This window comes from Nipponia nippon, unplaced genomic scaffold, assembly GCF_047370975.1.
Source record: "Nipponia nippon isolate SJK-2023a ecotype South Korea unplaced genomic scaffold, ASM4737097v1 scaffold_3, whole genome shotgun sequence".
Lineage (NCBI taxonomy): Eukaryota > Metazoa > Chordata > Aves > Pelecaniformes > Threskiornithidae > Nipponia > Nipponia nippon.
The window spans coordinates 95,669,269-95,696,326 of NW_028262347.1; the positions used below are offsets into that span (position 1 = coordinate 95,669,269).

General features: G+C 37.3%; 1 protein-coding gene across 5 annotated transcripts in view; it reads right to left on the reverse strand.

Annotated features, from left to right (window-relative positions):
- Window positions 1-27,058, reverse strand: part of WAPL (WAPL cohesin release factor) — a 72,414-nt gene that overhangs the window by 34,529 nt on the left and 10,827 nt on the right. For 3 of the 5 annotated variants that reach the window (XM_087764478.1, XM_087764479.1, XM_087764477.1), the window contains 2 exons: window positions 14,958-16,007; window positions 8,374-8,492 (listed from right to left, as the gene is read on the reverse strand). In XM_087764478.1, coding sequence (XP_087620604.1) covers window positions 8,374-8,492; window positions 14,958-16,007 — 1,169 coding nt within the window. Of the gene's footprint in view, window positions 1-8,373; window positions 8,493-14,957; window positions 16,008-21,678; window positions 21,837-22,120; window positions 22,200-27,058 lie in introns of those variants that run through there. The other 2 variants (XM_087764480.1, XM_087764481.1) reach the window with 2 other exon arrangements.

A 27,058-nucleotide genomic window follows, 5' to 3' on the forward strand; every position in this document is an offset into this window, starting at 1 on the left:
TTAATCCTAATCTACTCAAAGTCTATCAATCTACTAACAGGAAAGCCTTATAAAATTGCAACAGCAATGAAATTCCAGAGGTTATATGGTTGGGGTACACGTGCGTGCATGTAAACCCACATAAGCATTTCCATTGGATCAGTAAAACATTTTTTCAAATAAATCTCCCAGATGTCTTCAGTTACAACACTGTGGTTTGCATTACCGAGTCTCCAAGTACGCTTACCTGATTCCTTTCCGATGAAACCAAACTTGAAGATGCTCTTCCAGAGAGCACCTACCTCACGCCAGCTGTTACTGGGCATTCCCTAAAGCAGACCAGAATAAAGCTAATTCAAAGTAAAAACTTCTAGATGTGGATAATGGGGGCACTGGGCCCTCAACACCAACTGCTTCACCCTCAAGACATGCTCGTGTTGCATTGCACTACTATCTATGTACATAAAGTCACAGACTGAGCTGAGCGAACCAACCACACTCATACAGTACACGAGAGCTCCAAAGACAATTTTGCATATTCATCTGCATATAAATTAAGCTCCCACTGGCAAATAAAACTGGTATATTTTAATCTCTTTGAGCGTTTTTCCGATTTTAGAACTTTATACAGGACTGAGGCCTTGTGCAATGTAACATTTATCCTACGCAGTTATCCCACATTGCCTAATTACTAAAACACTGAGATAATTACTGGGAACTACACAACTAATGGGAGGGGGGAAACATGAAGATGCAAGAGAGAATCTGGTTTCAAAAATGTTTAATGCATCTTTCCTTCTTGCCTAAGAGTTAATACCAGCAGGAGCTGGAAGTATAAAACACAAAGTTTCCACTGTGACATTAAACATTCTCCATTCAACTTGATTTCTCTACTTCCTGAAAAGCGTAAGTACACACAAGGGGAGAAGGATTTCCATGCTTATTTTTCATTTGTTCCTCTTGCCTCTATGAGGACCTAGCCCGTTACCTTCACGTTGCACTTCACATCCCTGCCTTTCTCAGAACAAAGCTATGTCTCAACCGATAACGTCTTTCTTGACACTGCATAGGAGAAGAAATGCACTTCCAATAATGTTGTTAGCACAGTTCTACCCAACAGTTACATACGGAGGACAGACAAAGCAGGTTTGCCAGGTGGAAGGATCTTAGCTCGGCATCTACCAGGACACACCCTTCTTCACCACAGTTTAATATGAAGGAGTGGGAAGAAAATAATTTTGATCAGCATCAAACAATTATCTTGAAGTTAAACAGACCAACTCTTGGCATTTGGTTTCAAGGTGTTATGCCCCAACTCAATTCAGTAAAATTACAGTGGCTACTTCACTCTTCAAATTAGGTGACTAATCTAAAAACCTGCCAGTCCTGATTAGTATCCTGTTTACTAACTTAAAAATTAAGAATCAGGTTTGGTCTATTTACATTAATAATAAAAGAAAAAAAAAAAATCGCTAAATGGTAAGCACTAGGAAGCCAGTATTAAATAAATATATTTACTGAAGAATCTGGTTTTGCAAAGGTTAAGTGGAATCATCATATCAATCTGAAGCTTTGGTTTTCAACAAATCAACTATTTAAGCAACAGATTTACTCTTACTTTTATCATCTTTTATCTTTTTTTAAAAATCCATTTTTACTCCAGCAATATAGAAGTTCCTTAAAATACACAGGCTGTTCATAATTGGTTAGCACTCAGAACAGCTCATCTCTTGTGCATCATTCCAACAAATAGTTTTTGGATAAAAAAACCCGCAAAACACACTTCAGTTCAGGACTGGGTAGACCATCTGCCAGAAGCACCAACCAGTAAATGAAAGGAACGTACTGCAGAAGCAGCAACACGCTGTCACAGGTTGTCAGATCTGACCACCACTGTTTGTCAAACTGCTGATGAAACAGACTGCTGGCTTAGTGCTAAACTGATACAGGCCAGAGATTTCACAGAATATTCTGATTGTCAAAATTCAGCTTGACTCCTCAACAGAGTAAAAATAGCAAATGGCAACTAATAATGTTTGCTATTAAAAAAAAAAAGGCAATTTTGACATCCTAAATTAGGATGCAAATAGCAGCTCAATGTGTGTAGTATCAGCAGTTTAATATCACTGAAAAAAATGCTTCGTTATAACTGTTCATCCTTTTGGTAGGACATTATTTTGTATAACCTTTAGGAAAAGTAAGACAAGCAGTTCTTTTTGAAATTAGTTCTGACCAGTCTACTCTACCATTAAACGTATGGAAATGACTGATATAGCAAAACTGCAGAATTATGCTTCCACTGCTGCTTTTCCAAGACTATTTACTTAAAATAAGCTATGGAAAAATAATTAACCAAAACCACCTGAGGTTGTCCACTTAAGACAGATTACTCTTCACATACATTAAATCTTAAAAAAAAACCAAAACCCAAAAAAACCCAAACAAAAAAAACACACACAAAAAAACCACACAACAACAACAACAAAAAAAACCCAAACACCCCAACTTTAAAAATTTAATTTAGGGAAATGCAGACTCATGATTCATTTGCAGGCAAGCAAAAATAAATGTTACTTGCAGGATGTCTTTGACAAACATCTACTGTAAAGTATAATACAGGCTAAGTGGAAAACTACAGATCACAGCGCAGCCTAGTTTCTTTCCCCTCCCACGCACACGTCATTGTCATATTAGCCATGAGATTACTCAGTCAAACCAAGAGCCATGCATGGTTTCGTACTTCTTCAATTTCAAAACACTTTCAAAGATCAGGTACAAGTATTTCGTCTTGGACTTCAAGTAAACTTAGACACAGCATTTGTTTCAAGCTGATATTTATAGCTTCTTCCAGTCAGCATGAAGCACCAGAGGAAAAAGCTCACATCAACCTGTAAAAGACCTCATAGGTTATACCCTTAAACTTGCATTACAGCAAATCCTATTAGGAAAAACAGGATCACACATAAGCTTTATTTTCAAGGACTGAGATTCTCACAGTGCTTAAAATTTATAACAGGAATATGGCAATTCAATGAAAACAATCTACTCATGGAAAAAAAAACTGCCTACAGGACAAGAAAAATGCTATTAAATAACGAACTAGATGCAAATCAAACTGAAGTCACACAGAAGGAAAAAACCCTTTTTTTTTTTGCTGGTTCAGCACTTGGTAACTTGAAATTAGTGCTCTTCACACAGTAGTGATTTAACACATCCTTCCAACGGATCTGTCCAAACAAACACCACGCTTTGAGATCTTCCACACATTTCTGTACCTTGTTGGGCCCAAAACACAGCAGTTATTCGTAAAACTTGAATAAAACATGAAAAGCAATAAATAGTTACAGGGTTACGACTGGATCAAGTTTTTATCTTGGATACAGAGTTCAGAAGCAGTCTGTTGGCTAAGCCATGTCTGAATTCAGCTATGATTTCATTCATGTATTCAAAACCACTGTCATGACTAACTATTAATGTCATTTGATCAAAGTAATGCATGTAATCCTGCTAATAGCGGCTGTGTTTAGTGAGCATTTCTCAGTTGCAATGTTGACTTAACCAGGTTAAGACGACTTAGTTTCTCTTCTGTTCCCTCAACTGAGTGAATACAATTGTTTACAGTCTCCCAGTGAACCAGACTGAGATTTATATTAAATGTTTCCTTTTTAGTGGGTTATTTTTTAAACACAGATGGGTTCCTCAATTTAGTTCAATACACAACCTTGGGAAACTGAAGGAGCAAGGGAACAGGAGCGAGCAGGTGGACCAAAAGGAGAGCAAAGACAGCTTCACCAAATACTTCTGTCAGTATTTTCTCTTTTTCAGGCAAAACCAATCCTTACAGTATGTTAGGTTTTGTTGGGTTTGGGGTTTGTTTTGTTTTGTTGTTGTTTTTTAATGCATAATACAAGAAGATCTCAGTTTTTCCTGAGACATACGTTCCACCCTAGTAGAATAACTTTCAAGCAATGCCGCTAATAAAAACAAGCAAAGTGCTTTGCACGGGAAACACTGTGGTCCAGTACTTGAGCGAGCGCCCAAAGGAAACGCTATGATAATTAAGTTAGTGGCAAAGAGGTTTTTTCCATACCTTTTCCTGTACAACCCAATGTGTGCACAAGAGGGGGAAAAAAAAAAAAAAAAGGCACACGGATGTAACTTTCCTCTTCCCATTCTCTGTGTACACGTGGGGAAATGCATACAGATCCACAAAACAGACAGGTTTTCTAGAGCTAAGACCTCAGCAAGCAAGCGTAGAGAAATTTCTCCAAGCATAGCAAGATGAGAATAAGAAAAAAAAAATATTTAAGCGAGTTTAAATTTGTTTGTAAGCACTCAATTCTCATTGCAAAACTGAGTAGTTAAGGGAAATACACAAATTTTAATTGAAGTCAGAAGTCATTAAGCAATGGACTAGCATTCAGGTTAGTTTTTAGTTTGAACAATAGTCCATGAATCACCCATGTAGACAGTCCATGTGGTGAGTACTTTCTTCCTCATGTTACCAATCATAAAAAGTATATGTTTCGCCCTCTCCAGAAAATGTCAGTCTTGATATAGCACTGATCTAATACCTTGAAATTTCATGCTACTTCGAGAACACACAACACGGATACTGCTTGTGGGTATGTCTACTTGAAAGAGTCAGTGCTTTTTTCTGTTATACCTCCTTTGTCCCTCTTCATTCGACACAGTAAGTCTTCCCATATGTCTTAGCAGCACTGAAGAGCACTAACAGAAGGATTATAGTCTTCCCTCTCTCCCTGGCCCCTCAAGCCGAAAGGCTCCCATACCTTTTAATTATGATTTGCAACTCTATTTACGTTCTCACCTTGGAATATTCAAAGCTAATCAGTATTTACCTTGTCTAGGTTGGCTACCTATGGCCACAGGCAGAACTAGGATCAGCATAGAGTTGCAGGTCACTCTTTATCGTACATTTTGAGTATAAGAGCAGAGGGCCATCCCAGAAAATCTGCAGTTCAGACGATTTGGTGGTCCTTAATGACACGCTGGACAACAGAAACGCTGAACTGGCAGTATAGCTCTGGCACAAAATACCAGGTACAGTCATCAACTTCTAGGACTGATCAATCAAAAGATTAAGTCTGGAGATAGGCTACTTCTCTTTATCTTACATTTCTAAGTTGTTTTTTTTCCAGGTTCCTATTTAGAGACATACATAGTTTGCGTAAGACCACTGGGACCTGTTCCAGAGTATTCCTACAAAAACTGATTCTCCTCATTTGCTGACTCTAGCCCAAATCTGTGGTGGGAGGGGCCAGAGCAAGAAATCTCAGGAAAGAATTTTTATGGTCCCTATTTTCAAGCCTTTAGTCTGAGTAGATTTGGACCATAGCAACAAAAACATTCTTGTACATCTTACTGTTTTTTTTGCCTGATAATTGACAATTAGTTTCATCTGTAGAAGGGGAACTAAGCTCAAAGGGACCAGCAGGTGGGCATAACACAAGCCCACAGAGCTCCCTAACTTACATGCTAGAGCACGAGTTACTGAACCAGATGAATTAAAATCGTAAACAGCTGCAAACAAACTTTTGCAGATGTTATTCGCGTATGCTTCACACCCATAATTTGCAAGTGAAGTAATGCCAGTATTTATGTACTGTAAGTACATAATTATGTTGCTACGGAACATAATATTGCCCCTGTAACTGAGGCTCAGGATAAAGAGATTTAATTCACTTAAAAGCAGAATTCTGGTTGAGACTTTACATACCTATCATAATGTACACGCTACTGCAACTTTTACGCTCATTATTATGCGTGTGAATAGTCGGTGATTTCAGTGAGACTCCTTAGGTTACAAGCAGTTTTTAGAAACTGTTATTCACTAAGTCAGTAATGTCTGTAATCTTTTATTACACATATGCTCGAAGTTTCAAGGACTGGACTTCAACATTAGAGTACAATGGTCAGGTTTCAAAAGCACGAACATGGGCGAGAGTCCTGCGGACTATGAACTGGAAAAAATATTTCACCTTTCTGGATCTACTGAAGTTTAACAATACCACCTGTTGCTTCCTGAGTAGCAGAGCTGTTTACTTTTCAGCTCAGTGCGATGCAAAGTGCCATAACTCTAACATTATCACCTAGCAGAAAATAATTGGTACTATATCTGCTAGTTTATACAAGAAAAAAAAATGGTGATGAGACAGTGAAGAAGTTCTAGAGATTTTTTTTTTTTAGATCATTTAGTTATAGTCAGGTTAATACTTCTAGTTCATTTTTTTCATTCCCAGAATGAAAATTCCCTTAAGATGCAACTGAGATTAAGAGTCTATATCTATAGTATAGGAAGATAATTATAGCACCTCTAATTACCATCAGAACAAGCTTTACAAGCCTTTTTAGTAACTCCATGTAACAGCCGTGTGATTAGAGAACATTAAAGTTTAAAATCTGAATTGCAATTACAGCAATTTCGACTTCTAGGTCCATTATATCACTACAGGGTCAAAAAGGCTGTTAGGCTGTTTAATTCACACCTTTCCCACTTGAATTAACTTTATTCCCAACTGACAATTTTCTAGTGTTGAAACCATTTTCTTTCATATAGTAGGATATTGTTGTAGTTTTTTTCCACATAATTTCATGATATATATATATACTTAAAATTAATTAAAACAGTTTTCATTCAAACCTTCAGTATTTAAAGTATAAAAATTAAACAAGAAACACATTAAATGCTATTATAGAATAGCATTTGAAGCATATAAATATTTAAACATTAAGAAATATTCCATATTTACCAGAACACCCATGGCTGTTTAATGCTGCTAAAAAAGGTGCAGTTAAATTTACATTCCCTGTACTTCTGTTTCTCAGTCTACTGTAACATGTTCACTGATAGGAAGCCGATTTGAAAAAAAAAAAAAAGATTATTTAATCAGCAGAAGCTGAAGAACTTTCATCTTCAAGAAATACTATTTCAGTTCTGAGAAGATCCTCCTCACTTATCGATAGCCTGACTTCAAACTCTAAAGGCAAGAGTTAGCAGCTAAGAGCTCCCCATTCTGTCCGAAGTCACAAAGGAACAAGGATCCTTCTTTTCAAAAGGGCATTACAACTGACAGTACTTATTGGTCACATGCCCTCCCAAATGAAAATACTCCCTTGCATGTTTTGAGAAATAAATTTGTCCTCCTTCTTCCACCCACAAATCCACATTTTTAAATGGAAAATGATTATATATCAACACAGCTGGGGAGATAATAAATCTTCTGGTTCTGGAAGACTAAAAAAAACACCTTAAAAAATTACTTCATTTGAAACTATCATATAATACATGTAATTCGCTACCTTTATGAGAAAATTTAGGGTGTGATTTAATTATCAGAATTCTTTAGGAAAAATTACAAGGAAAATAATTTAAAAAAAAAAAAAATTCTTATAACTGTTAGACTGCCAAACACATATAAAAGAAAGTTTCTATTGTAACATGCAACTGCCAGGTCTTGCAAAACTTACGGAACTCAAAGGGAGAGAAGAAATACAAGAGCATTTCCCTCTCCAATTCCTTCCTTCTCTTATTACACCAGTTCTGGATTGCAACGATGGTGAGACAGCTACTCTCTTCACCAGACAACAGGAACGTGTTATGCAAAAAGCATATGAAAAGGCCTTAAGCATTAGAAATGGGTATCCTGGACAATCAAGTCAGAAAAACTTCATTTAATGGAGATTACATGGATCCCACTATTGCAAGCTTCCATAGCTTTCGTAATAGCTAAACACAATTTTTGCTGTATGCACATTTTTAAAAGCCTCAAAATACTGAGTAAACTATAACAACAGGTAAGATAAACCACACCTAGCATCAACAAAATGAATAAGCTCCATTCACAGTACGAAAGGGCAAATTCATACTGAATACTACATAGTTTGGGTATACTGGGGTGGGATCGGGGGTTACTTTTCTTTCTTTAACTAAAAGAAAATCTCACTTTGCCACATGCTATAAGGCACTTGTCCTTATAAAGACTATACCAATGCCAAATTTGAAGCTTTCAGAAAGGTTCAATACTATAATATGATAGATATTTCTTGGGAGAGCTAAGAAAGAAAAAAAAAAATCCACACAGCATTTAATGGTGCTTTGCTTTAACAATCATCTAGAAGGGAATGCATCTAGGTTGCACGTTACCATTGTGCAACCCCAGACTTGCATCCACAAAGTGAAATTCCCAGTAATCGATACAAAAATTTGGCACCGGAAGGTTTTACTTTTCCAGATATAATCTCAAAAGCCAAGAAATTATCTCAAGTATATAAACTGGTACAAAAGCCCTGTTACATATATAGGAAGAAACATCAATACTGAAGAGTTAATTTAAATAAGAACTTTGTCTTGGTCTCAGTATTATTACTCACCCGCTTTGGCCCACTAAAAATCTTCCTGGTGTTTTCCTTAGATTTATCACCTTGTTTATTTGTGGATTTCTTATTGCCTTCAGGCACACCAGATGCATCCTCTGAAAACTCCAGAAGATCTGTAAAAGGCAAATATAGACATAAAGCAGCCATATTGAAAGCTGTTGAACTGCTAGAGCATTTCTTGCATCTGACATTTCCACATGTATACCTTCTGAAATTATATAATAAACAAACAATCTTCATCAGAAAAACCAGCTTTAAAGACAAACACAGTTCTAGGAGGAGCTCAGGTTTACTGGCTGGACTGTCACAATACATAGAAGATACATTACAAGGTACACGGTCACAATTATTATAGCACCTCTTACCCATTGTGTAAGCTTCAAGTTATTATTTCCCATTTTATACTCCTGTGAATCCCAGGTTACCTTTTATATGTGCTTACCTAGGGCTTACTGCTACAATTTTGACCAGCAGATGAATTAAACAGTAGATGGGGTTCTTCAAAAGTGTGAGATTAAGAAGTTTAGAAGACGATGACTTCCCACTACAATTACAGGACCAAAGAATTGATCCTACTTCATTCTCATGAAGGCAGCGTGTTTATATTTGCTTATTCTGCTATAAACAGTATTAAAAAACCACGGTCATCAGCTCAGAAAGGAGTCAGCTAGAAAGAACTGCTGAAATGGCCTTTCAACGTATTCAATAGTTGCCTTACCAGTAGTTCTAGTACTCAGTTTTGGACTGTAAATCTGCAATTCACTGATCTAATTAAATTCTTCTCCTATTTTTTTCTCTTTAAACTTGTGCTGTATTTGAAGCATCATCCCTTGGAGACCAGCTTACGTTCTTTTACTTGGCACAAACCGGAAGTTACTATATATTTCAAGATGGAAATAAAGACAGGCACAGAGAAGCACTGTTTCATCTGATAAACAGTTTAGAAAACCGATCTATTCCAGAGGAGCTGCCTCTATTTGAAAACTGCACTGCAAAAATACAAGCAGGTTGGATCGGTTACTCTAATCCCCAGTGCACTCACATCCAGTAAACAGGACAAGCCAAGCACCTAGGTAAGGAAGCAATCAAAAGCAAATCAAGCAAGCAAATTGCTATCGGCACTCGCAATGACACAAAACTTATCTAGTCTGGGGGCTATAAATATTCTTAAAATAAGGCTCCGAAGTTTCTTGAATTGCGGTACATTTCAACAGGCTTGGCAGCACCAGGGCAGGCAGGTTGCCCACTGCAAGGCACCTACCGGAACCAGCCTCTTGCATCCCAGCCTGCTGGTTTTCAGTTTAGTTGTACTATGGCAGCACAACAGCTTAAGAACACAACAAGAACAATCCCTCTGAAAATAACTGACTTTAAAAGATGTTGTGATAAACTTAGTCTAGCAGAAGAAAAATATTACAGACCAATTCTCATTAACTTAACTAAAGCAAAACTACTTCCAAATCTGTATAAAAGCCAACCTAGTCCTCTGCTGGAACTTACTAATTAAAGGAGTCAAATCAAATTGCTTTGATACACATCCTTACAAACCCTGAAATACTTTTGAAGAAGCCAGGCCCTGAATGCAATTCCCAGAGAAAGTCAAACCAACAGAACTAGACCCTCCTATTGTAGATCAAAAGCTAAAAAGTAACTCACTTGACTACAGCAATTACAAACATGCAAGTCAGTCTCGAAATGCAAGATGTGTTTTCACTCACCAAATCAGGACTACAACTTATGCCTTGCACTAAGACTTGGAGCTGGTATTGTGGTTAATAGTGCTCTATAGCAACTAAGCCACAATTCTAAAATCATCTAAGCTTCTTTGTTTGAATTCTACTCCTATGTGATCCTGAACTATGCCATTTAAATTAGGTAATTTTAAATTCAAAGAAACTTCTTGATAAAATGTTTCAACTCCTACTTAGAATAGGATAATTTTTGCATTTTTTTATTTTGCTAGCATATTAAACACTTACAATTAGTTTTGTAAGATTATCTGGAATGCTGTTATTTGAGCTCTTTAAGGCCTTCCAGGTATCCTAAAAAGCACTCCGCATACATATCTTACCAGATTTTCAAATCTAGACTAAATAGGGTGTAGGGGAGAAGTCTTTTGTTAACATTAACTGAGCCAGGTAAAGACACGAGTAGTTTGGCAAGCAGTCCATTGGCTCTCTCTTGTATAGATGGTTTTTCCCCACCTCACAGAAAAGATGAGCATATCGACCTTTTTCTCAATATGGGAGCACCTAAGGCCTTTTCTCTTCTATCGAACCATTTTCAAGGCATTTATAACCTTTGAGATAATTTGCCTGTCTTGGCTAAAATTGGAAAGATGTTCAAAGAGCAACTAGAAGGCAACACCACAGTAAATTTCCTGGGGAAAAACAATCCAGTTTTGTTTTAGTGCCTGAGGGTAATTCTGCAGAAGATTTTGAAGTCCAAACAGGACTCTGCCTTTGAGGACTTTGATGTACTCTTAGCTGGCTAAAAATATTTACCCAATTAAGGTGATTCAGTTTTTGAAGAGATGCAAAGGAAGAAAAAAAAAATAGGGCAAGTTTGTTCACCAGAAATGAACTCAGTGCTAGATGCTGATATACAAAAGTTATTTTATTATCCAAGAAGATTATAGGAATCTCATCTTGACCACTGAAAGGAAAATGAATGCATGACACCGAGGTTAAGTTGTATATCAGAACTGATTTACAAAGCAAAAGGCTAAGCTGCGATACTTACATTACAATAATAGGATAACTGCTACTATAATTTAAATAAAGAATACTGTAGTTCATCATTACTATACCGCTTATGAGATATATAGTGTAGGAGGTGGTGAAGCAAATAAAAATAAGCATGTTAGAGAGGACAGATCTTCATACCTTCCTTTAGCAGAAGGCTTCAGGGCAACTGCTCTATCCTGTTTGTGTCAATCTACATAGAGATCGGGAAATGTTTAATTTTAGTCAGCATTTTTTATTTTTTCTCTTTTTTTTTTTTTTAATGCCTGTCACTTTCTGTAATAATTTTATTGTCATTGACCAAAATGAAATGTAGTGAAACAAACCTTAACATAGTCCTAGGTGTCCCAGTTGAACAGGTGGTACGTAAGCATTCTGAGACTACAAGTTCAGAAGTTAAATATATTAGAAATCTTAGTGGCCACTCAAACCAGTGTCAACCACAGCACGATCTTTAGTAAAAGACAGAAACAAATTGATAGCATAGTTATTTCCAGAAGTATAACACCATGCCAAAGATACAGGTTTGCTTTTCAAAACTGAAGCTTAAAGTTATTTTTGTTTCAGCCTTACTCTTCTTTGTCATTAGTTCAGATTTCTCTTGGATATAACTCCCCATGGGTTAATATAGTCAAGTAATTAAGTCATTTTCCTCCGGTATTAAAAGCTTCTATTTACTAGAGTCATCCTGTATTCCGGCTAGTGAAACGATACAGGTACTGTTTCGGATCTAGTGAAGTCTCACCAGTACTTTTAGCCCCTGGCATTCTGGCAGACTACAGCTGGGAGTCTCACGAGTGAAAGGGGCTTTTGCTTCACTGGGCTGCTACACCGACTGATATGAGAGAATTTTAGATTGCAAAGGCAAAAAAATGGCAACTTTAACTAGAACTCAAAGCTTCACCAAAAATCTCAAGACTTATAAAGTTATGAAGTACCTTCATGAAAAAGAAAAGTCTGAAGAGCATCTAGGAATTTAAAAGCCGGAGCATCTCGTGGTTTGGGGGTTTTTTAGGTTTTTATTTGTTTGGGTTTTTTGGTCTTTTTTAACTATTTCAGCAGGCAAGCCTATCATACAAGTGAACAACAGAAAAGACACTTCAGTGAAAGACAGTCTAACTAAAATTGAATTTATCTACTTTGCATTTTTTCCTGCACTAACAATATTATCCACCTGGTTTTTAGTGCTTCCTTGAATTTTATTTGCAGAAACATTTAAATATGTATTATTAAACTTACTTTCCCTCAACGGTGAACTACTAGACTGGAAGCAACAGTCCATTTCCAGTTCAGTTAGAAAATCTTTGCATGATGTTTTATACTAAGATTCTAAAATATGTTTCACAAAAACAGGCCTAAATTATGGTAAGTAACCAAATCAGTGTTATGGCAAAAATTCTGTAAGACTGTAACAGAAAGCATCAAATCTCTTGAAGAACTGACTATGCCATATAACATTCTTTACACACAGAACAACAAATTCAGTTTTAGGAATTTTTGGGGCTGGAATTCAGAGAGGCAATCTGGCAGCTTACCTGTCAACCTGGAATGGGAACATCAGATTTTTACCCGTGGATTTATTCATTAGTGCAAAAAAACCCAGCACACACAGAACTCAGGTAGCATTAGCACCTCTCAGTACTTTTTCTAACTTCAGGAAAAAGTTTTATTGTCCAAGATGCTGTGAAAGCTTTTTCCAGGGCTTGGATTCAAAACTGGCATTTTCCATGGATGCAGAAGTCACTTTTTTCCAGTATGTACAGACGATACCTCACAGCAATGTCACATGTTTTACCGCAACTTCAGGCTTAGATCCAGAAGTCCTTGATAAATTCTCAGACTCAGCATCGCTATATTTAAGGACTTTAATATGGCTGTTCTGAGCGATCATGATGCTCAAAATTTTCAAAGCTCAGAGAAGGCAGCATGAAATATATGAGAGTCCTACAAATTTTAGGGCAACATCACACTCCCTATTTTTATAATCTGTATTACAGGATTGAACTAGGGAACGTGCTGCAATTTAGGGAAATAACTTCATGTTACCCTTTCAATTTTCAGAAGAAAAAAATGCAAGTCAAATCTCACCTGGCTACAGCAGCACAAAACAGGTATCAAACGAGCAAAGGAGATGCAAAATAAAGGGGAAGCATCTCTCAGCGGCAGCACTGAGAGGTAGCACTTACCTGAGAAGCAGAGAAGTGTATTAAGAAACTAACAAAACACAAATTTACATCTACCTGTGCCATGGGAATCTCTTAGGAAAATATTTCAGAGAAATAATGTGTGGTATCTCTGAGTATAATGGCCTCCTTGGTGAATGTAGTGCTGAATGCAAACTGCAGATATTTTGAGACTCCAGAGGACAGCAGCTGAAAGGATGATTTGATGGGTCAGCATCTCAGCTGCATTAAATGTATAAGCGATTTTTTTCCCTCGGAATAAATGGCTGAACAAAGACTCCTCAGAGAAAGGGACTCGGATGGAATATTTCGTAAGTGGCCCTGTAAGTTAAACCCATTTTCCAAAGAGGCTGGAATACAAGTGTCCCATCATAATTAAACTTTATGAAAACAAATCAAGGGTTTTTTGTTTGAAAACACAATCTTCTCCTATAACATCAGTATCACTTTGGCCCTTTTAGAATTTAAAAAAAAAAAACCTAGCAGTTACATTTACCTTTGACTAAAAGGCTTACAGACAATTCTGTTTTTAGAGACTGCTATAATTAGAACAGAGAAATGAACATTTTTTCCTACAAAATTTTATTCCTGGATTATATTAGCAGAAGCTATTTGTAGGAAAAAACAGCTTCTCCAACATTTGCAAGGCTAGACTTGGGTCCTCCCCTCTCCACATCACAATGAAATACATCTTGCCAAAGTCTTAAAAATGTAACAACTTCAGTGAATGGATAAAAACTTCTCATGCTTCATGCTCTGAAATGGAGGACCAAAAAGTTCCCTAGAATAGCAGCAGTGTTTTGAAATACTTATTCCAACATGCATGATTCTTTGGCACTAGACTTTTTCAAAAAGAAAAAGCTAAAAGAAACCTTTCGAAGTAATTCCTTTTCTTCACCAACACACCTCAACCTTGATCAAAGTCATTACGTGGGACACAACCAACCACCAAGCAAGTCTAATTTTTCAAAGGCACTCAAACACCAGAACTTGCTCAGCAAATTCTGTGCTAACAGTTTTACTTATCTGTGTGTATGTGTGTACACATACGTACGTTCACACACATGCACCACCTATGCAGAAGATGGAGATATCTGAAAACTGGAAGCAAAAGCAGATATACATTGATATGCAGAGGAAGACCCCAAGCCAGTCATCTGACCAGCACTCCATGGGTCCCCACAGCCTCTCCCTCGAGCCATGCTTCCTCAGATAAGATGGAAATTGAGAAAAGTCCAAACCGTTTACAAATGCGTTCAAAAGCGCAAAAAGGAAAAAGATATTTCACATCTTTAAGAGCTGCTTAAATTTCTGCACTCAGCTCCATAATTCTGGGTTGATGTAGAGCTTCTGTGGGAAGATATCGGCCTTCCAGGCATAGGTACTGTATGCTCCACACACCAAAAAGCTAAGAATCTTCTGTTTAAAAAGAAAAAACTCCACCACTGGCAAGAGAGCAAGGGTTATAAAGCATACTTCGAGACAGCTATGAAACACCAGACAGGACCACAGCAGAAATAAGCAAATTTAACTTTTAGATTCCCAAATCAGTAGTAATGTTCAAACTCCTAGGTATATTGCAAAAAGAACAAAATATAAAGGTCAACTAAATTTAAATGTTAAGTATGTATTCCAGAAGAGTGCTGCTTACCTGCATTAGTACTGAGCTGGCTATCCTGGGAACAGTTTTCATTGCCGTCAGAGGTTGACTGTAGCGAAGAAGATGGCGCAGTTCTACTTCGTTTTTTGTTAGCTTTCCTTTCTGCTACCTGCCATTCTTCATCTTCATCCTCGCTTTCACTCAAGTCATCAAACCCAAAGTACTTGATTTTGTAATTGGAACTCCCAGAACTTCTAGAGGCGCCTTCATCTCCCCCTCCCTCATCTTGATCATCAAACCCAAAAAACTCTAATTTGACATCCTTTTTAGATTTAGTATTGCTTGGTCGAAACCTGGTTGTAGTTTTTGTAGTAGCAATGTCTGCTTTTTTTCTTAAGCGTCCAGCTTCTCCCAAGTCAGTAGGGGCTGCTGTGGTAAATTCATCAATTCGTTCCATGGTATCCTGTATAGTAACATTACAAACTGACAAGCAAGATGGATGTAGAACAGTGTAGTCTCTAGTCCGTCCAACTGTCCCTCTAAAACTGGTCCCACTACTTAAAGAAACTTTTCTTCCTGGGTTCAGACCATCATTATTTGACTCGTTGTTTGCTTTGGATAAAGACTGACTAGTGCCATCCATTAGCTTGTCAAAATTTGTTGCCCCCTGTGGTTTTGCTTTGTTGGATCGACAATATGTCCTACAGTTGCTTGGCCTAGGAATAGTTTGCACAAGTTCTTCACTAATGGCTTCCTTTGGATTTTCAGTATCTTCTTTATCACACTCCTCATCCTTGCTCTTCATCTCTGAGAGATGTTCATTGTCAAAATCTAATATATACTCTCCAGTTCTGGTGTCTTCAGTTTCATCCTCCCATTCATACGAGTGAGTTCTTAATGGCCCCTTCGTCTGAGATGTTTCTGATGGAGAGTCTGCTGTTTTTCCCATGTGGGAGTCCCAAGAATCAGGCAAGTCCTTGGCTTCAATGTTGTATCCAGAAGTGTCTGTAGTTTCAGCATTGGTTTTGTTACTGTTTTCAGCATTCTCATAGATGAAATGACTGTTCTTTTCATTATCTTCATTCAAATCCTGTATTTGATCTACAAGAAAAAGATCAAGCTATTACTACAAAGCATTATTAAAAAAAATAATCACCCTTGCAGGCAACTTTGAAAAGTCACAACGTAACAGCAAATATTCAGTGTTCAATGACAAAAAGCATTAAAGAGGTCCTTATCCTTATTTGGACTTCCAAAAGAAATACAGAAAATGCAATTCTCATCACAATTTTAAATTAATCACTTCTGAAATGCAGGTTTTTGCAATGAACTTCTACAGATCCGAAGATGAGCTTGCTGCCAAAAGTTAGTCTTGCACTTCTCCAGCCCATAGCCACACTCGCATCTTATGCTGTCAAAGCAAACAAATTCCACTGTAAGAAATCAGTTTTTGCAAGATTTGTTTCCAGCTGACCAGCATCCACACAATAGTAATGCCAGGAAAGACTGTGCTAGGTATCCCACCTGTTGTCCTCTAAACTGGTAGGGAAACCATTCCCTTTAGTTTCCCTGAATACCAACAAAAGCTCCGTGGATTTGGTATGAGAGTTTCATGAAGATTGCATCTGCATCTACCATACTCCGTTGTTGCACCTCACACACACACAAAGATACCCAGAAATACAAGTGCGTTATTTCCTGGAAACAAGACGAGCAGAAATTTCTTTGAAATCTCCGAGACAGTATAACCAAACACAGGAACCAAGGTGTCTACCGTTACTATCAACACTCACTGTAATGGCTGTCTGGGCCAGGAGAAGCAAGATAAGGAGTCTGACTGGAATGCAGAAGACCCTGATGCATAGAAGAGTAGCACATGATGAGATAAACTGGAGAAACAGAAGCAACCAGGACAGGGACAAGTAGGAAAAAAAAAATGCTAGAAGAGAACATGCTTAGAAGACACAGGTGCAGAACGCTGCAGTAATAAAAGAGGCTCCACTGGCAGAATGCAACCCCTAAGGTTCAAATTTGTTAGGTAGCAAATGCTTCCTAAACTCATCGGTAAAATGAAGGCTTTAACATCCTTTAGCACCAGTCCTGACTGCATTAAACTTCATCAGCTACCATTTACCCAAGTGGCACAGAAGTTTCACAGCACTGACCAAAAGGTGTCAACCTTCCTGATGAGGAAAGTGAGCACTGGTACTGTTCCAGGGACTTTGGTCCATTTGTTTTCAAATTAAAATGGCATCATCTAAATGCCATCCTTGCACATATGGTTTCTAAAAGAACTTTAAGCTGCAAGCAGAAAATTCCAGTAAAAGAAATGACTACCAAGTCAAGTTTTGCAGGAAATTGGTTTAATCCTAGCTGAAATTCCTCAGGGAGACAGGACAAGCAATATCTCACAAACGGCATCTACGTTTTCTGGGAGTCCAGCTGAGGTCCGTCATAGAAGTTTACATACTCAGCTAGAAATAAAAAAAGCTCTTCACAGAATATACGAAATGCGAGACTAAATGCCCCAAAAAACATCAGTCCTAGCCATCTCAAATCTTGTTGCATCTTTTTCAGTATCAACACGTTATACAAGAAATCTCATTATTCCCATTTCAATCTCACGCTTGCGATAATCTGAGGCCCAACCAAAATTAATCTTTCTGTAATCAAAGAGTGAGTTTGACAGTGTACAATATGTTCCTTCCCTCCCCATATATTTAATATTATTGTGCAACTGAAGACTACCATAATACTTGGGCATGAAAACCAGCAGATTAAACTAAAAAAATTCTCAGACTTTCCTTGCTAAAATACACTATTTTGCAGCCTCACTGCTACTGTTCCGTATCTGAGTGCATATTTACTTGAATCAATAAAGTCTAAGCAACATTTAAAATAAGTACATTTAAAATATGCCTGTCTTGGCCTACTAAACAATACTTTACTGAATAGTTAGGAGGAAGTTTCAGTAGGTGTATCTGGAAAGGGAATGGTTTTCCCATCCTAGGGAAGTCTGGGATTTTAAAGACCCACATTTCATACCAGGACCAAATCAAATCTCATCTTCCCCGGGAAGGAATAGAATACATGTGTGCGTATGTGCATTACAACCCGAGAGTCAAATAATTCAGGAATCTGTTTTGAGATACAAAAAGCTGAAATTTAATTTTACATTGCCATAGCTTGAATCACTATCATCTCAGCTACAGTCTGTACCCTCAAGCAGAAAAGATGATCAACACATCAAGCCTGGAAAACAGACTGAAGAGGCCAAAGATATATAAAAATATATAGCTCATACACATCAGTAGCGCTAACAAAAAAAATAATGGAAAATATTACCAAGGAATCCATCTCCAAAGAAATGTTATTCAATTATTCTGAAAAAGTTGTGGGTTGTTTTTTTTTTTTTTAACACTTTGCTACTAGCACATCACAAAAATCATGACGACCCAATAATAAATACTGTTCTCTTAAAACTCCAGATTTTTAATACGCAAAAAGCAAAGATATTTAGGGAGTGCGTATTTAAGTCTTTCACTTCAGATCATTTCACCTAAAACATACTCCCCAAATTCTTCTGTTCATTCATCAGTTCTGAAGCAGTGTTTAGCACCGAAACCACTTTACTTTTTCAGTCCCTTGCCAGGCAGTTACTCTGTCTGTAACCAAAAGCTAAAGCCATCATCTACTACATTTTTGTAAGAAAGATGATCCTTATGACACTTATATCATCTACAGTGCTGCTATTATTTTAAAAAGTTTTTCTAACATGCATTAGATATTTCACCAATAATAAATCCAAACAGACAACTAAAATTCACACTTAATGAAAATATTAATTTTGATAATATAGTTACATACACTGAAAAACTATTCCACAAATTGTTCTAGAATATTTTAGAATGTGCTAAAATTAGCCTAATATTTGTAGGACTCTGAGCGAGCAACGCAGTCCCATCTAGTCATCTGTGACCTATTAAGGGAACAAAACTTTCTACTCTCTTATTGCAGCAGCCTCATTTGGACAAACTGCAGCATCAATTGGGAGATGCATCATGACAAGAACAATCCTCCTTCACATCCATTTTCTCCATTTCAGTTTTTCTGTACTTGCTGCACTGAGGTGGTTACATTTTTTCTTCCCAGAGTGGCTCCTATTCTCATCTCCAATTTTACACTTACCCAACCTGCATGCTCTTCTCCTTGTGCTCATTCCCAACAGTCCCAAGTACAAAACTGAGGAAACTGAGCTCCTCAATGCCAGTCTCCACTGCTTCTAAGAGAACCACCAAAAATGCACAGGTACTTCAAGGCATTAGTACACCTGCATATTAGTAAAATTTGATCAGACTGGGTTAAGGCAGTAGCACCATACACCTAGTCCCTTCCAGCCTTGAATTCCTTGTTTCTCTTCATCTGTAAATGTGAGTAAAAGCACTTTCGCCAGTCAGCTCAGCTGACTAATAAAAAACAAATCCAGTCTATCCCAGTTAAACAGCTTTATTGATGTTTGGTTTACTACACTTCCAAGAAATATCTTAGAAGTCAAACACTCATCATTAACAGCTCTTTCTGTACCACAGTAGGACTACTGTTGCCTTTATATAAGCTATGCACCATTTTAAGTATGTGCATAAGCAACTTAGAATTTTGAGTTTTCTCTGGAAAGACTCTACAAGTATCAACAAAACGTTATATCTCATTTTTCCCTCTCAGCTAGTAATTTAATACAGCATACAAAGTTACTCTTAAACAGCAAATAAGTAGCAGTTAACCTCCCCCTTCATTTTGCGCTTATTAGACACCACAATTTTAAAACCACCCAGTACTTCAGAAGTCTTAGTAACTGCAGCAGGGAGGTTTTTCCCTCTCCAATAATAAGCAAGGCTGATGGAAAATGTAACCAGTAAACCGTTTACTGTACACCAGGTAGAAAGTTTGGCTTTAAAACTGGATCATCATAATGTGTTAGTGGAAAATTAAGCAGTGACAGGAATACTTCCTCGAAGGACACTTTGTCAAGCCACTGTTTCCATCTCATCAGTGGGTCAATAGCTGTCAGACTGAAACTTCTATACCAGAAATTACTGCAAATCACTTGCTAATTGCCCAAAGGTGTACAATACCAGCAATTCCAATAACCTTGATTTTAAAAATTACTATATTTATCTGTAGTAACTACTACAGCAGAAGATAGCATGACTGTAGGAAACATATAACATAAAATTTTATTTACAGATACAGAAAGCACACAGAAAATATGAGAAAATGAACTAATTTTTAATGACTAGATATTCTGTAGTTCAAACGAGGCATATAATTTCTCCTCCCAATTTTAACTGCAATTAGGCACTTTCGGGGCTCAAATACCAAAATAAGTTTCCCAAGTAATTTCAGATCTGCAACAGCATATAACTATATAATCCACCAGAGTGGGTTGGTTTTTTTCCCAGGTACTAGCACAATATTCCTAAGAACAATAACAATCTTCTGCAGTAATCATGACTTCTTTTCTGTTTAAATCTCTAGAACTTAATTACCAGAGTATGAGAGAACCAATCTGAATGACTGGCAGGTCTAAGCTAAATGTTAACTGATCAAGAAAAACACCCACACATTTATACATACCTCTTGCTTTATTTTATGCTCTAGTTTATGTCACTAGCAAGACATGGATGTCTTAAGTATTGCTGATGAATTAAAAAAAAAAAAAAAACAAACCAAAAAAAGTGAAACAACTTCTCTTTCCCACCAAACACATTGACATTTTCACACACGCAGACAGATGCACAGGACCAAACTTCACAAAGCTATATTTAAGTGATTATGATGATTATTGTCCCAAGTAACCTTTGTAAGATGACCATTAGAGACAAAAATTCAAGTTATTCAATTTATATAAGGTAGTAGTTTACACTCCTCTAGATATATGAAAATGTTCAAGCAGTGGGAATGTAACTAAGTTCTCAAAATCCCACTGCTTTTTCAGTAATAAACTGTTAAACATTGAACAAATGCGCATCTAGACTTACTGTATCACTTAGACTAGATGGATATGAAGAGAATATTCTGTTCATGTATTTTTTAAAAAATACATATTTAATACAAGCACTCACTTATTAGACAGAACAAATGCTCAGAAAATGCCTTGTGGCTACCACAAGTAGCCATAGTGGGACTACCTCTTGCCTCTTCATTTTTAAGATCATGTGCAAAAGGAAGAATGCAATTCTAGACTTAATTTATTTTTTAAAGACTTTTTTTTTTAAAAGAGAAATGAATTTTCTTTAGAGATAAGACACCTACATCCTTCAGTGGGACATCTCTGATAATTTTCACACTAAGATGTCTAAGATTTCAACTTTATTTTTTTCATTAAGTACCTATAACACATCTCACCCTTATTTTAAAAGGTTTTTATTCTTAAGAAACTAATGTCTACCTGAAAATGAGCTCCCAAATAGTTCTCAGAAGCATTATTATTTCTTCATTGTACTATATGAGAAAAGGAAGGAACATCCCACCCACAAAATATTTAGTTCGATCACAGTAATAATAAAGACACCATATGATTACAGACTTGTTGAGATGGTGAAAGGTCTAAAAAAATTGCAAGGCTTTCAGAAACTGCCAGAGTGAAAAGAATAATATTTTTTTTTAAATTGTATGCCACCCATAAAATAAGTGTTTTAAACCAAACGTTACAAAGAAAACAAGGTAAGTTACTAATTGAAGGTAGAAAGACAACTTCCATTATGCTTCTTACCTTCAATCTTTACCTATATATTGTCCTAAAGAATGAAAAAGTGAAGGCCAGTAGTTTTTCCAGAGCAAAGGTCACGCTAGACCAGTTGAGTAGGACCTCTGGTACTAATTCAAGTTGCCTTCCAGTGCAGGCAGTGAGCATAAAAAGGGGACTCTGAGGAATCTCGCTATTCACCTGGCTCAAAAAAACTTCACTTCTGGATTGATGATGAAATAAGAAAAAGAAATTGCTAAAAGAACAAAAAAAGAGACCATATGGCAATTTATCTCCACAATTGGCTAAGTGATTCCAGTTACTTTGTATTGTATACAAAATGGCAAAGAAACAGAGACAAATGCATAATGGTTTTAAAAATGCAAAAACATAAGTAATTCTAAACCTGACCTTTAACTGTCTCCCCACTGCTTGGAGTGGTATGGAACACATTCATCACTTTTCTCACCTCTGGTAATGACAAGTACACATAAGGGGAAGTCACTGGTACAAGCAACAGAGCTGTGACAGCCACGGACCAACATCACCTGTAAGCACAAGGCAGCTTTCTGTGAAACAAATGAGCATGATCCCAGGACCCAGAAATAAGCATCAAGAGACCAAAAGAAACAGGCAAAACCCAGCTGTACTACCTATAGCTGCAACAGGCTAGCAGAGTCCAGAGTGGCCAGGAAAAGATGCCTAGTATGAGAAATAATTCAATGAGTAATTAACGCAAAGTTTTCCTACTGGTGATTTTGACAGGAGATACAGGTAGAGAATACTAGAAACTACCTGAAAGTACCTGGGGAGAAAGGAGGAGAAAGTAAATGTTGGGGGGGTGACAGGAGCTTAAGAGGTTGCACAAGTGGTCCCAGGAGCTGAAGTGTTTTTCCAGGATTTATTATACGTCTTGCTAGAGTTGCTCTATTTTGTCAAACTAGAGCTACTTATCTTTTTGCCTGGACAGTTTCACAGATTCCTCAGAGAATTTTTTAGACATCTCAAACTGGTATTTTCTCATATCATCACTGATGACATACTAGAATATTTACAGCAACGAAACTATATTGATATGATTGACTGATCACCTAGCATTACACTTGTAGCATCTGGGGACACATTACAAGAACCATCGCCATTTCTGCTCAAGGTTCACCGTAATGGCGTTTACTGCTGCATTAACTCAAACTTGGTCAAAACCTGTTCCAGGCAGGGCCTAAAGCAGTGAGCTGGTTAATGCAAAAAAAGGGGAAGCCATAAAAACAATTCTTATCATTTCTCATAGGAGATTGAAAGTTTGACAGAGCCTTCTTACTTGAAGAGAAAACACTGAAGTTTGGAGAAAAGATAACACTCCGTCAACTACCAAAGCTGCAAGAGTTAACAATTTCATACCCTGATCCTTAGGGTACAGCATATACCAAGACGGAATCCAAAACAAAGTGAAGGAAAAAAATCCTTAAAGAAACCAAACACTCTTCTTGGAAAAAAACCAAACCAAACCAAAAAAAAAACCCCCTTAATCCAAACCAAGCATCAAAAAATGTATCCTCCAGCCTAGTCCCCATTTCAATTTCATTTCCATTTAAGTTACAAGACTAAGTTGCTTGGCTCTAAGTCTGAAAACATCATTTTCAGCTCCATAAAAATCAAATCATCATTAATGGTATAACTCTAATTGCCTAAAGTCAAACACTATATGCTTTTGTTAACGATTCAGTGACAGAGCAGCAGAACCTTATTTGCTATTTTTAAGTTACTTGAAGCACAGAGCAGTCTCTTAGGCTGTGAAACAATGTCTCTTAATGTAAATTTCTGTCCTAAACAGATTTGGGGCTCACAGAAGAAACAAAGCTCATTGCCCCGCAACACAACTACCACCCCCTGCAGCCTCCTCGACACCAATCTGTTTGACTAGGCAGGAGACAGCACACACTGCAGATCATGCACAGCAACATGTGCTGGCTAGCCAGCTTGCTGCTGCCTTTTCAAATGGATTAGGGACCCAGTTATAACCGTATTTTCCTTACCAGCATGCAGACAAGAGAGAGGTAAGGAAACAGGTGAAGGAATTCAACTCAGTTTTTCACTCCACCATTTTTCAAGACACTTGAAATAGCATTGTATTTTTGAAATCTCTCCGTACCACTCAGTTTGATCAAAACTGGTTAACAAGTACAAATGTTGTTAGGAAATTGAAGAAAACAATAGGACAGTCAATATTAGCCTTGGTATGCTAAGAAAACATGCTAAGATGTCAAAATATTATCACATGCAAAATAAACATTTATTTCTTCTATTTACTTCATGGAAGAGTTGCCAGTATTAAATGTTATCCCTACTAACTTGAACTCCAGGTTAGTTTTCTCTCACTTCTAGCAATTCTCGATGAATGCTAACCAAAGCATCCTCCAAGGTACAAAGAAAAGACATATTGCCGTCTATAGCTTTTGTAGCATGAGACCTGATGCTCCTTCATTGCTGTGTAACTAGCTGTAGAAGCCTTCATTTTAATACCAAAAGGAACATGACTGGATCATTATACACACGAAACAAATCTACAAACTTAAACTAGGTTTCTTTTAGTATTAGCCACAAAAATCCACAGAATTCATTGCAAATGTATAGATAATATAAAAGTTAGTCAGAAGCAATGAAATCTTTAAAAGGGCAGGCAGGTGGCATGATGCCAATTTTATATTCCTCTTTGTTTCTCTTCAAATAGACACCTGACTACCAAGACAGATGTAAAAGCAAGAAAACAAAACACCAAGGAAAAGAAGGCAGAAACATAGCAGGGAAAAAAGCATCCAGGGCCTTTAGATCCCTCCAGCTACTGAGGGCACATACATTAACAGGCTACAGCTCAGGAGCAGACCACTGACACAGGATGTAAGGAACAGTTTGTTAAGCTCCTTATGAGCCACAGCTCTGCCTGATGCTCCTGAACACTCAGAAACATTTATTACGGCTCCATTACACCATCATCAATGTTCCCAAGCATAAAGCTACATCACTTTACAGCTTGAAGCTGACCAAGCTAAAGGAAAAGACGAATCTTTACCAGGTGCTCGTATCACATTCCTGATTTCTGGGAAGAGAGCCCAAATGAGACGCACTCAGTGTCTTCTCTGGTTTGGACAGAAAAGTAGCAACTGCAGAGAAGCCATGTTTTTCTCCAAATAAGAAAATGAATTTCATTAGAGTTTCTCTCTTCTACTCTACATTGGAAATGAAATGTTTTGGTTGGTAAGGAGAAAAGGTTACAGACTAAACTCCTTTGATCCATTTTCTGCCAATGATTGAACAGCTGGGAAACACAGAAAAAAGCTTATGGGTATAAAATACACAATTCTAAGAAATGGACAAAATTTGCTCAGATCTGTCATTATCCATTGATGCCCATAAGATCTCGAAAAGCAGTGCCTGTTAGCAGGCATAAACAGAAGATAAGAAGCGTAAAGAGCCTCAGAAGATTAGACTCTCAAGATGAGTTTCATGGTTGACAATCACTAAAATAGCTAAAATTACAGAACCACCACATCCATAGCTATGATTACAAATTCTTAAGTAATTCTGGTTCTTTACTGTCTTTGAATCAAAATGAGTTCCCAACAAGTTTGCATGCAGGTTGGATAGACAGTGCCTCTGCAGATGTTTTAAGTGGCATCTTCTTTTGCAGAAGAATTCCACAGAAACCCCTAAAGTGATGAGATTTAGATTTACTGACATCAGAGAACTATTTTCCTTAAGAATACTTTGCTTTTCTTGTTTCCTTTCCAGCACCCTGAATATCAAAATTCTAAGCAAATTTATAGGAAAGGTTTGAATTTATTATTTATTAAGACTGCATATGAAAGAAGTTCTCAATCACATTACATCATTTCAGTTAGAGTAGCTATTCTGCTAAACACATAGCTTGTGAGACAGCAGCTTTCTTCTCTCAAATCACCTAGATGCAGCCTTTCAGTTTGGTAATACAGTGTTCAGTATCTCTATGAAACCATTATTTTCATTCCATGAACCTAACAGATTTTCACGTTTTCAGAACATGAACTGCTGCTGCTGTTAGCACAACACCCCACCATGCCCTGGCTCCACCCTGTGAGAGGCTGAACCCCAACCACCGCATTATTGCTTCTCACCTTGGACCCCTGTTTAAGCCATAAGAAGTAATTCCTCACACATTTTTTTTTCCACTGGGAAAACATGCTACCAGCAGGCATTCTGAAAGGTTGTCTTATGCTGGTGCAAAAATGATACCTGCTGTCAGCCAGTGTACAGCTTTTTTTTTTTTTTTTTTTTTTTTTCAAATCCTTGTACTTCAATGGAAATGGAAGCCTTTCACAGGGGTGCAGGCTGACTTGACCACCTTCCCTCTTGTGCAGAAAATATTCAGGGAGCTAATCACTTGCCTTGATCTCAGGCGCAATTTTCAAAGGTATGGGAAGATGATGTTTTTTGAAGCAACAACCTAGCTGCTTTTCCCCTCTTCTACCTCTTCAGCTAGCAGTCATTAGATACTCTGCCTGATTGCTGATCTTTCATTGTATCTTAAGTCACTGCATATCTCAATACCACCTTCATACCAATCTATACACACGTACCTGGCCAAACCACACATAATGCACTGCTCAGCACAACTGCCCTCCCAGCAAACATTTGGGGGGAAAAACATCAAACCTCTAAATGACTCATTTAGTCCTTCATTACTAAAGGCATTTCCTCCTCCAACTGAAATGTAACTAAGAATTGACCTAGGTTACTTGTCATCAGCTATATCCAGCCTCTCAATTTCCATCAAACTAAAGCCCTACAACTGCCCTTGCACTTCAACCCTTTTTGTTTCCCTGGGTAAGTATTTTTGTCCAAGTTGTACCTATAGTCTTAGAGCTTGTCTTTCACAACTGGAATAACTATCTTTCCTCCTTCACTCTTCTTTCTAATCTTGCTTGAAACTCTTCTACGACATTCTGAAAAATTCCTTTAAAGTCTGTTTTTCTTCTGGTGATTATATACTAACAAGACAAACGTGACTTTTTTTTAATACTGCCTCACATCTGTATCTACCCATATTGATAAATATATAAATTATGATGTGACTCTACAGACACTGGTATTATGTAAAAACCCAACATACCACACAGCATGTTATCAACGCCCACATCCAACTTGCATGCAAAGTCCACAACTCTCTCAAATGAAGGACAAATTGCAGTTTTAGTAAACAATGCTAAAACCCCTTCCTACAGAAGAAAACTACTTTTTGTCTTCCAACAAAGAATTAAGCCTTGAAGAACTCTACAACACCGCAAGCAAGACTACTTGGTCGGAAATCTAAAAATAAAATGGTCCTGAAGAGACAAGAAATTGTGCAACAATAAATCTAATGGTCAGAAGAGCT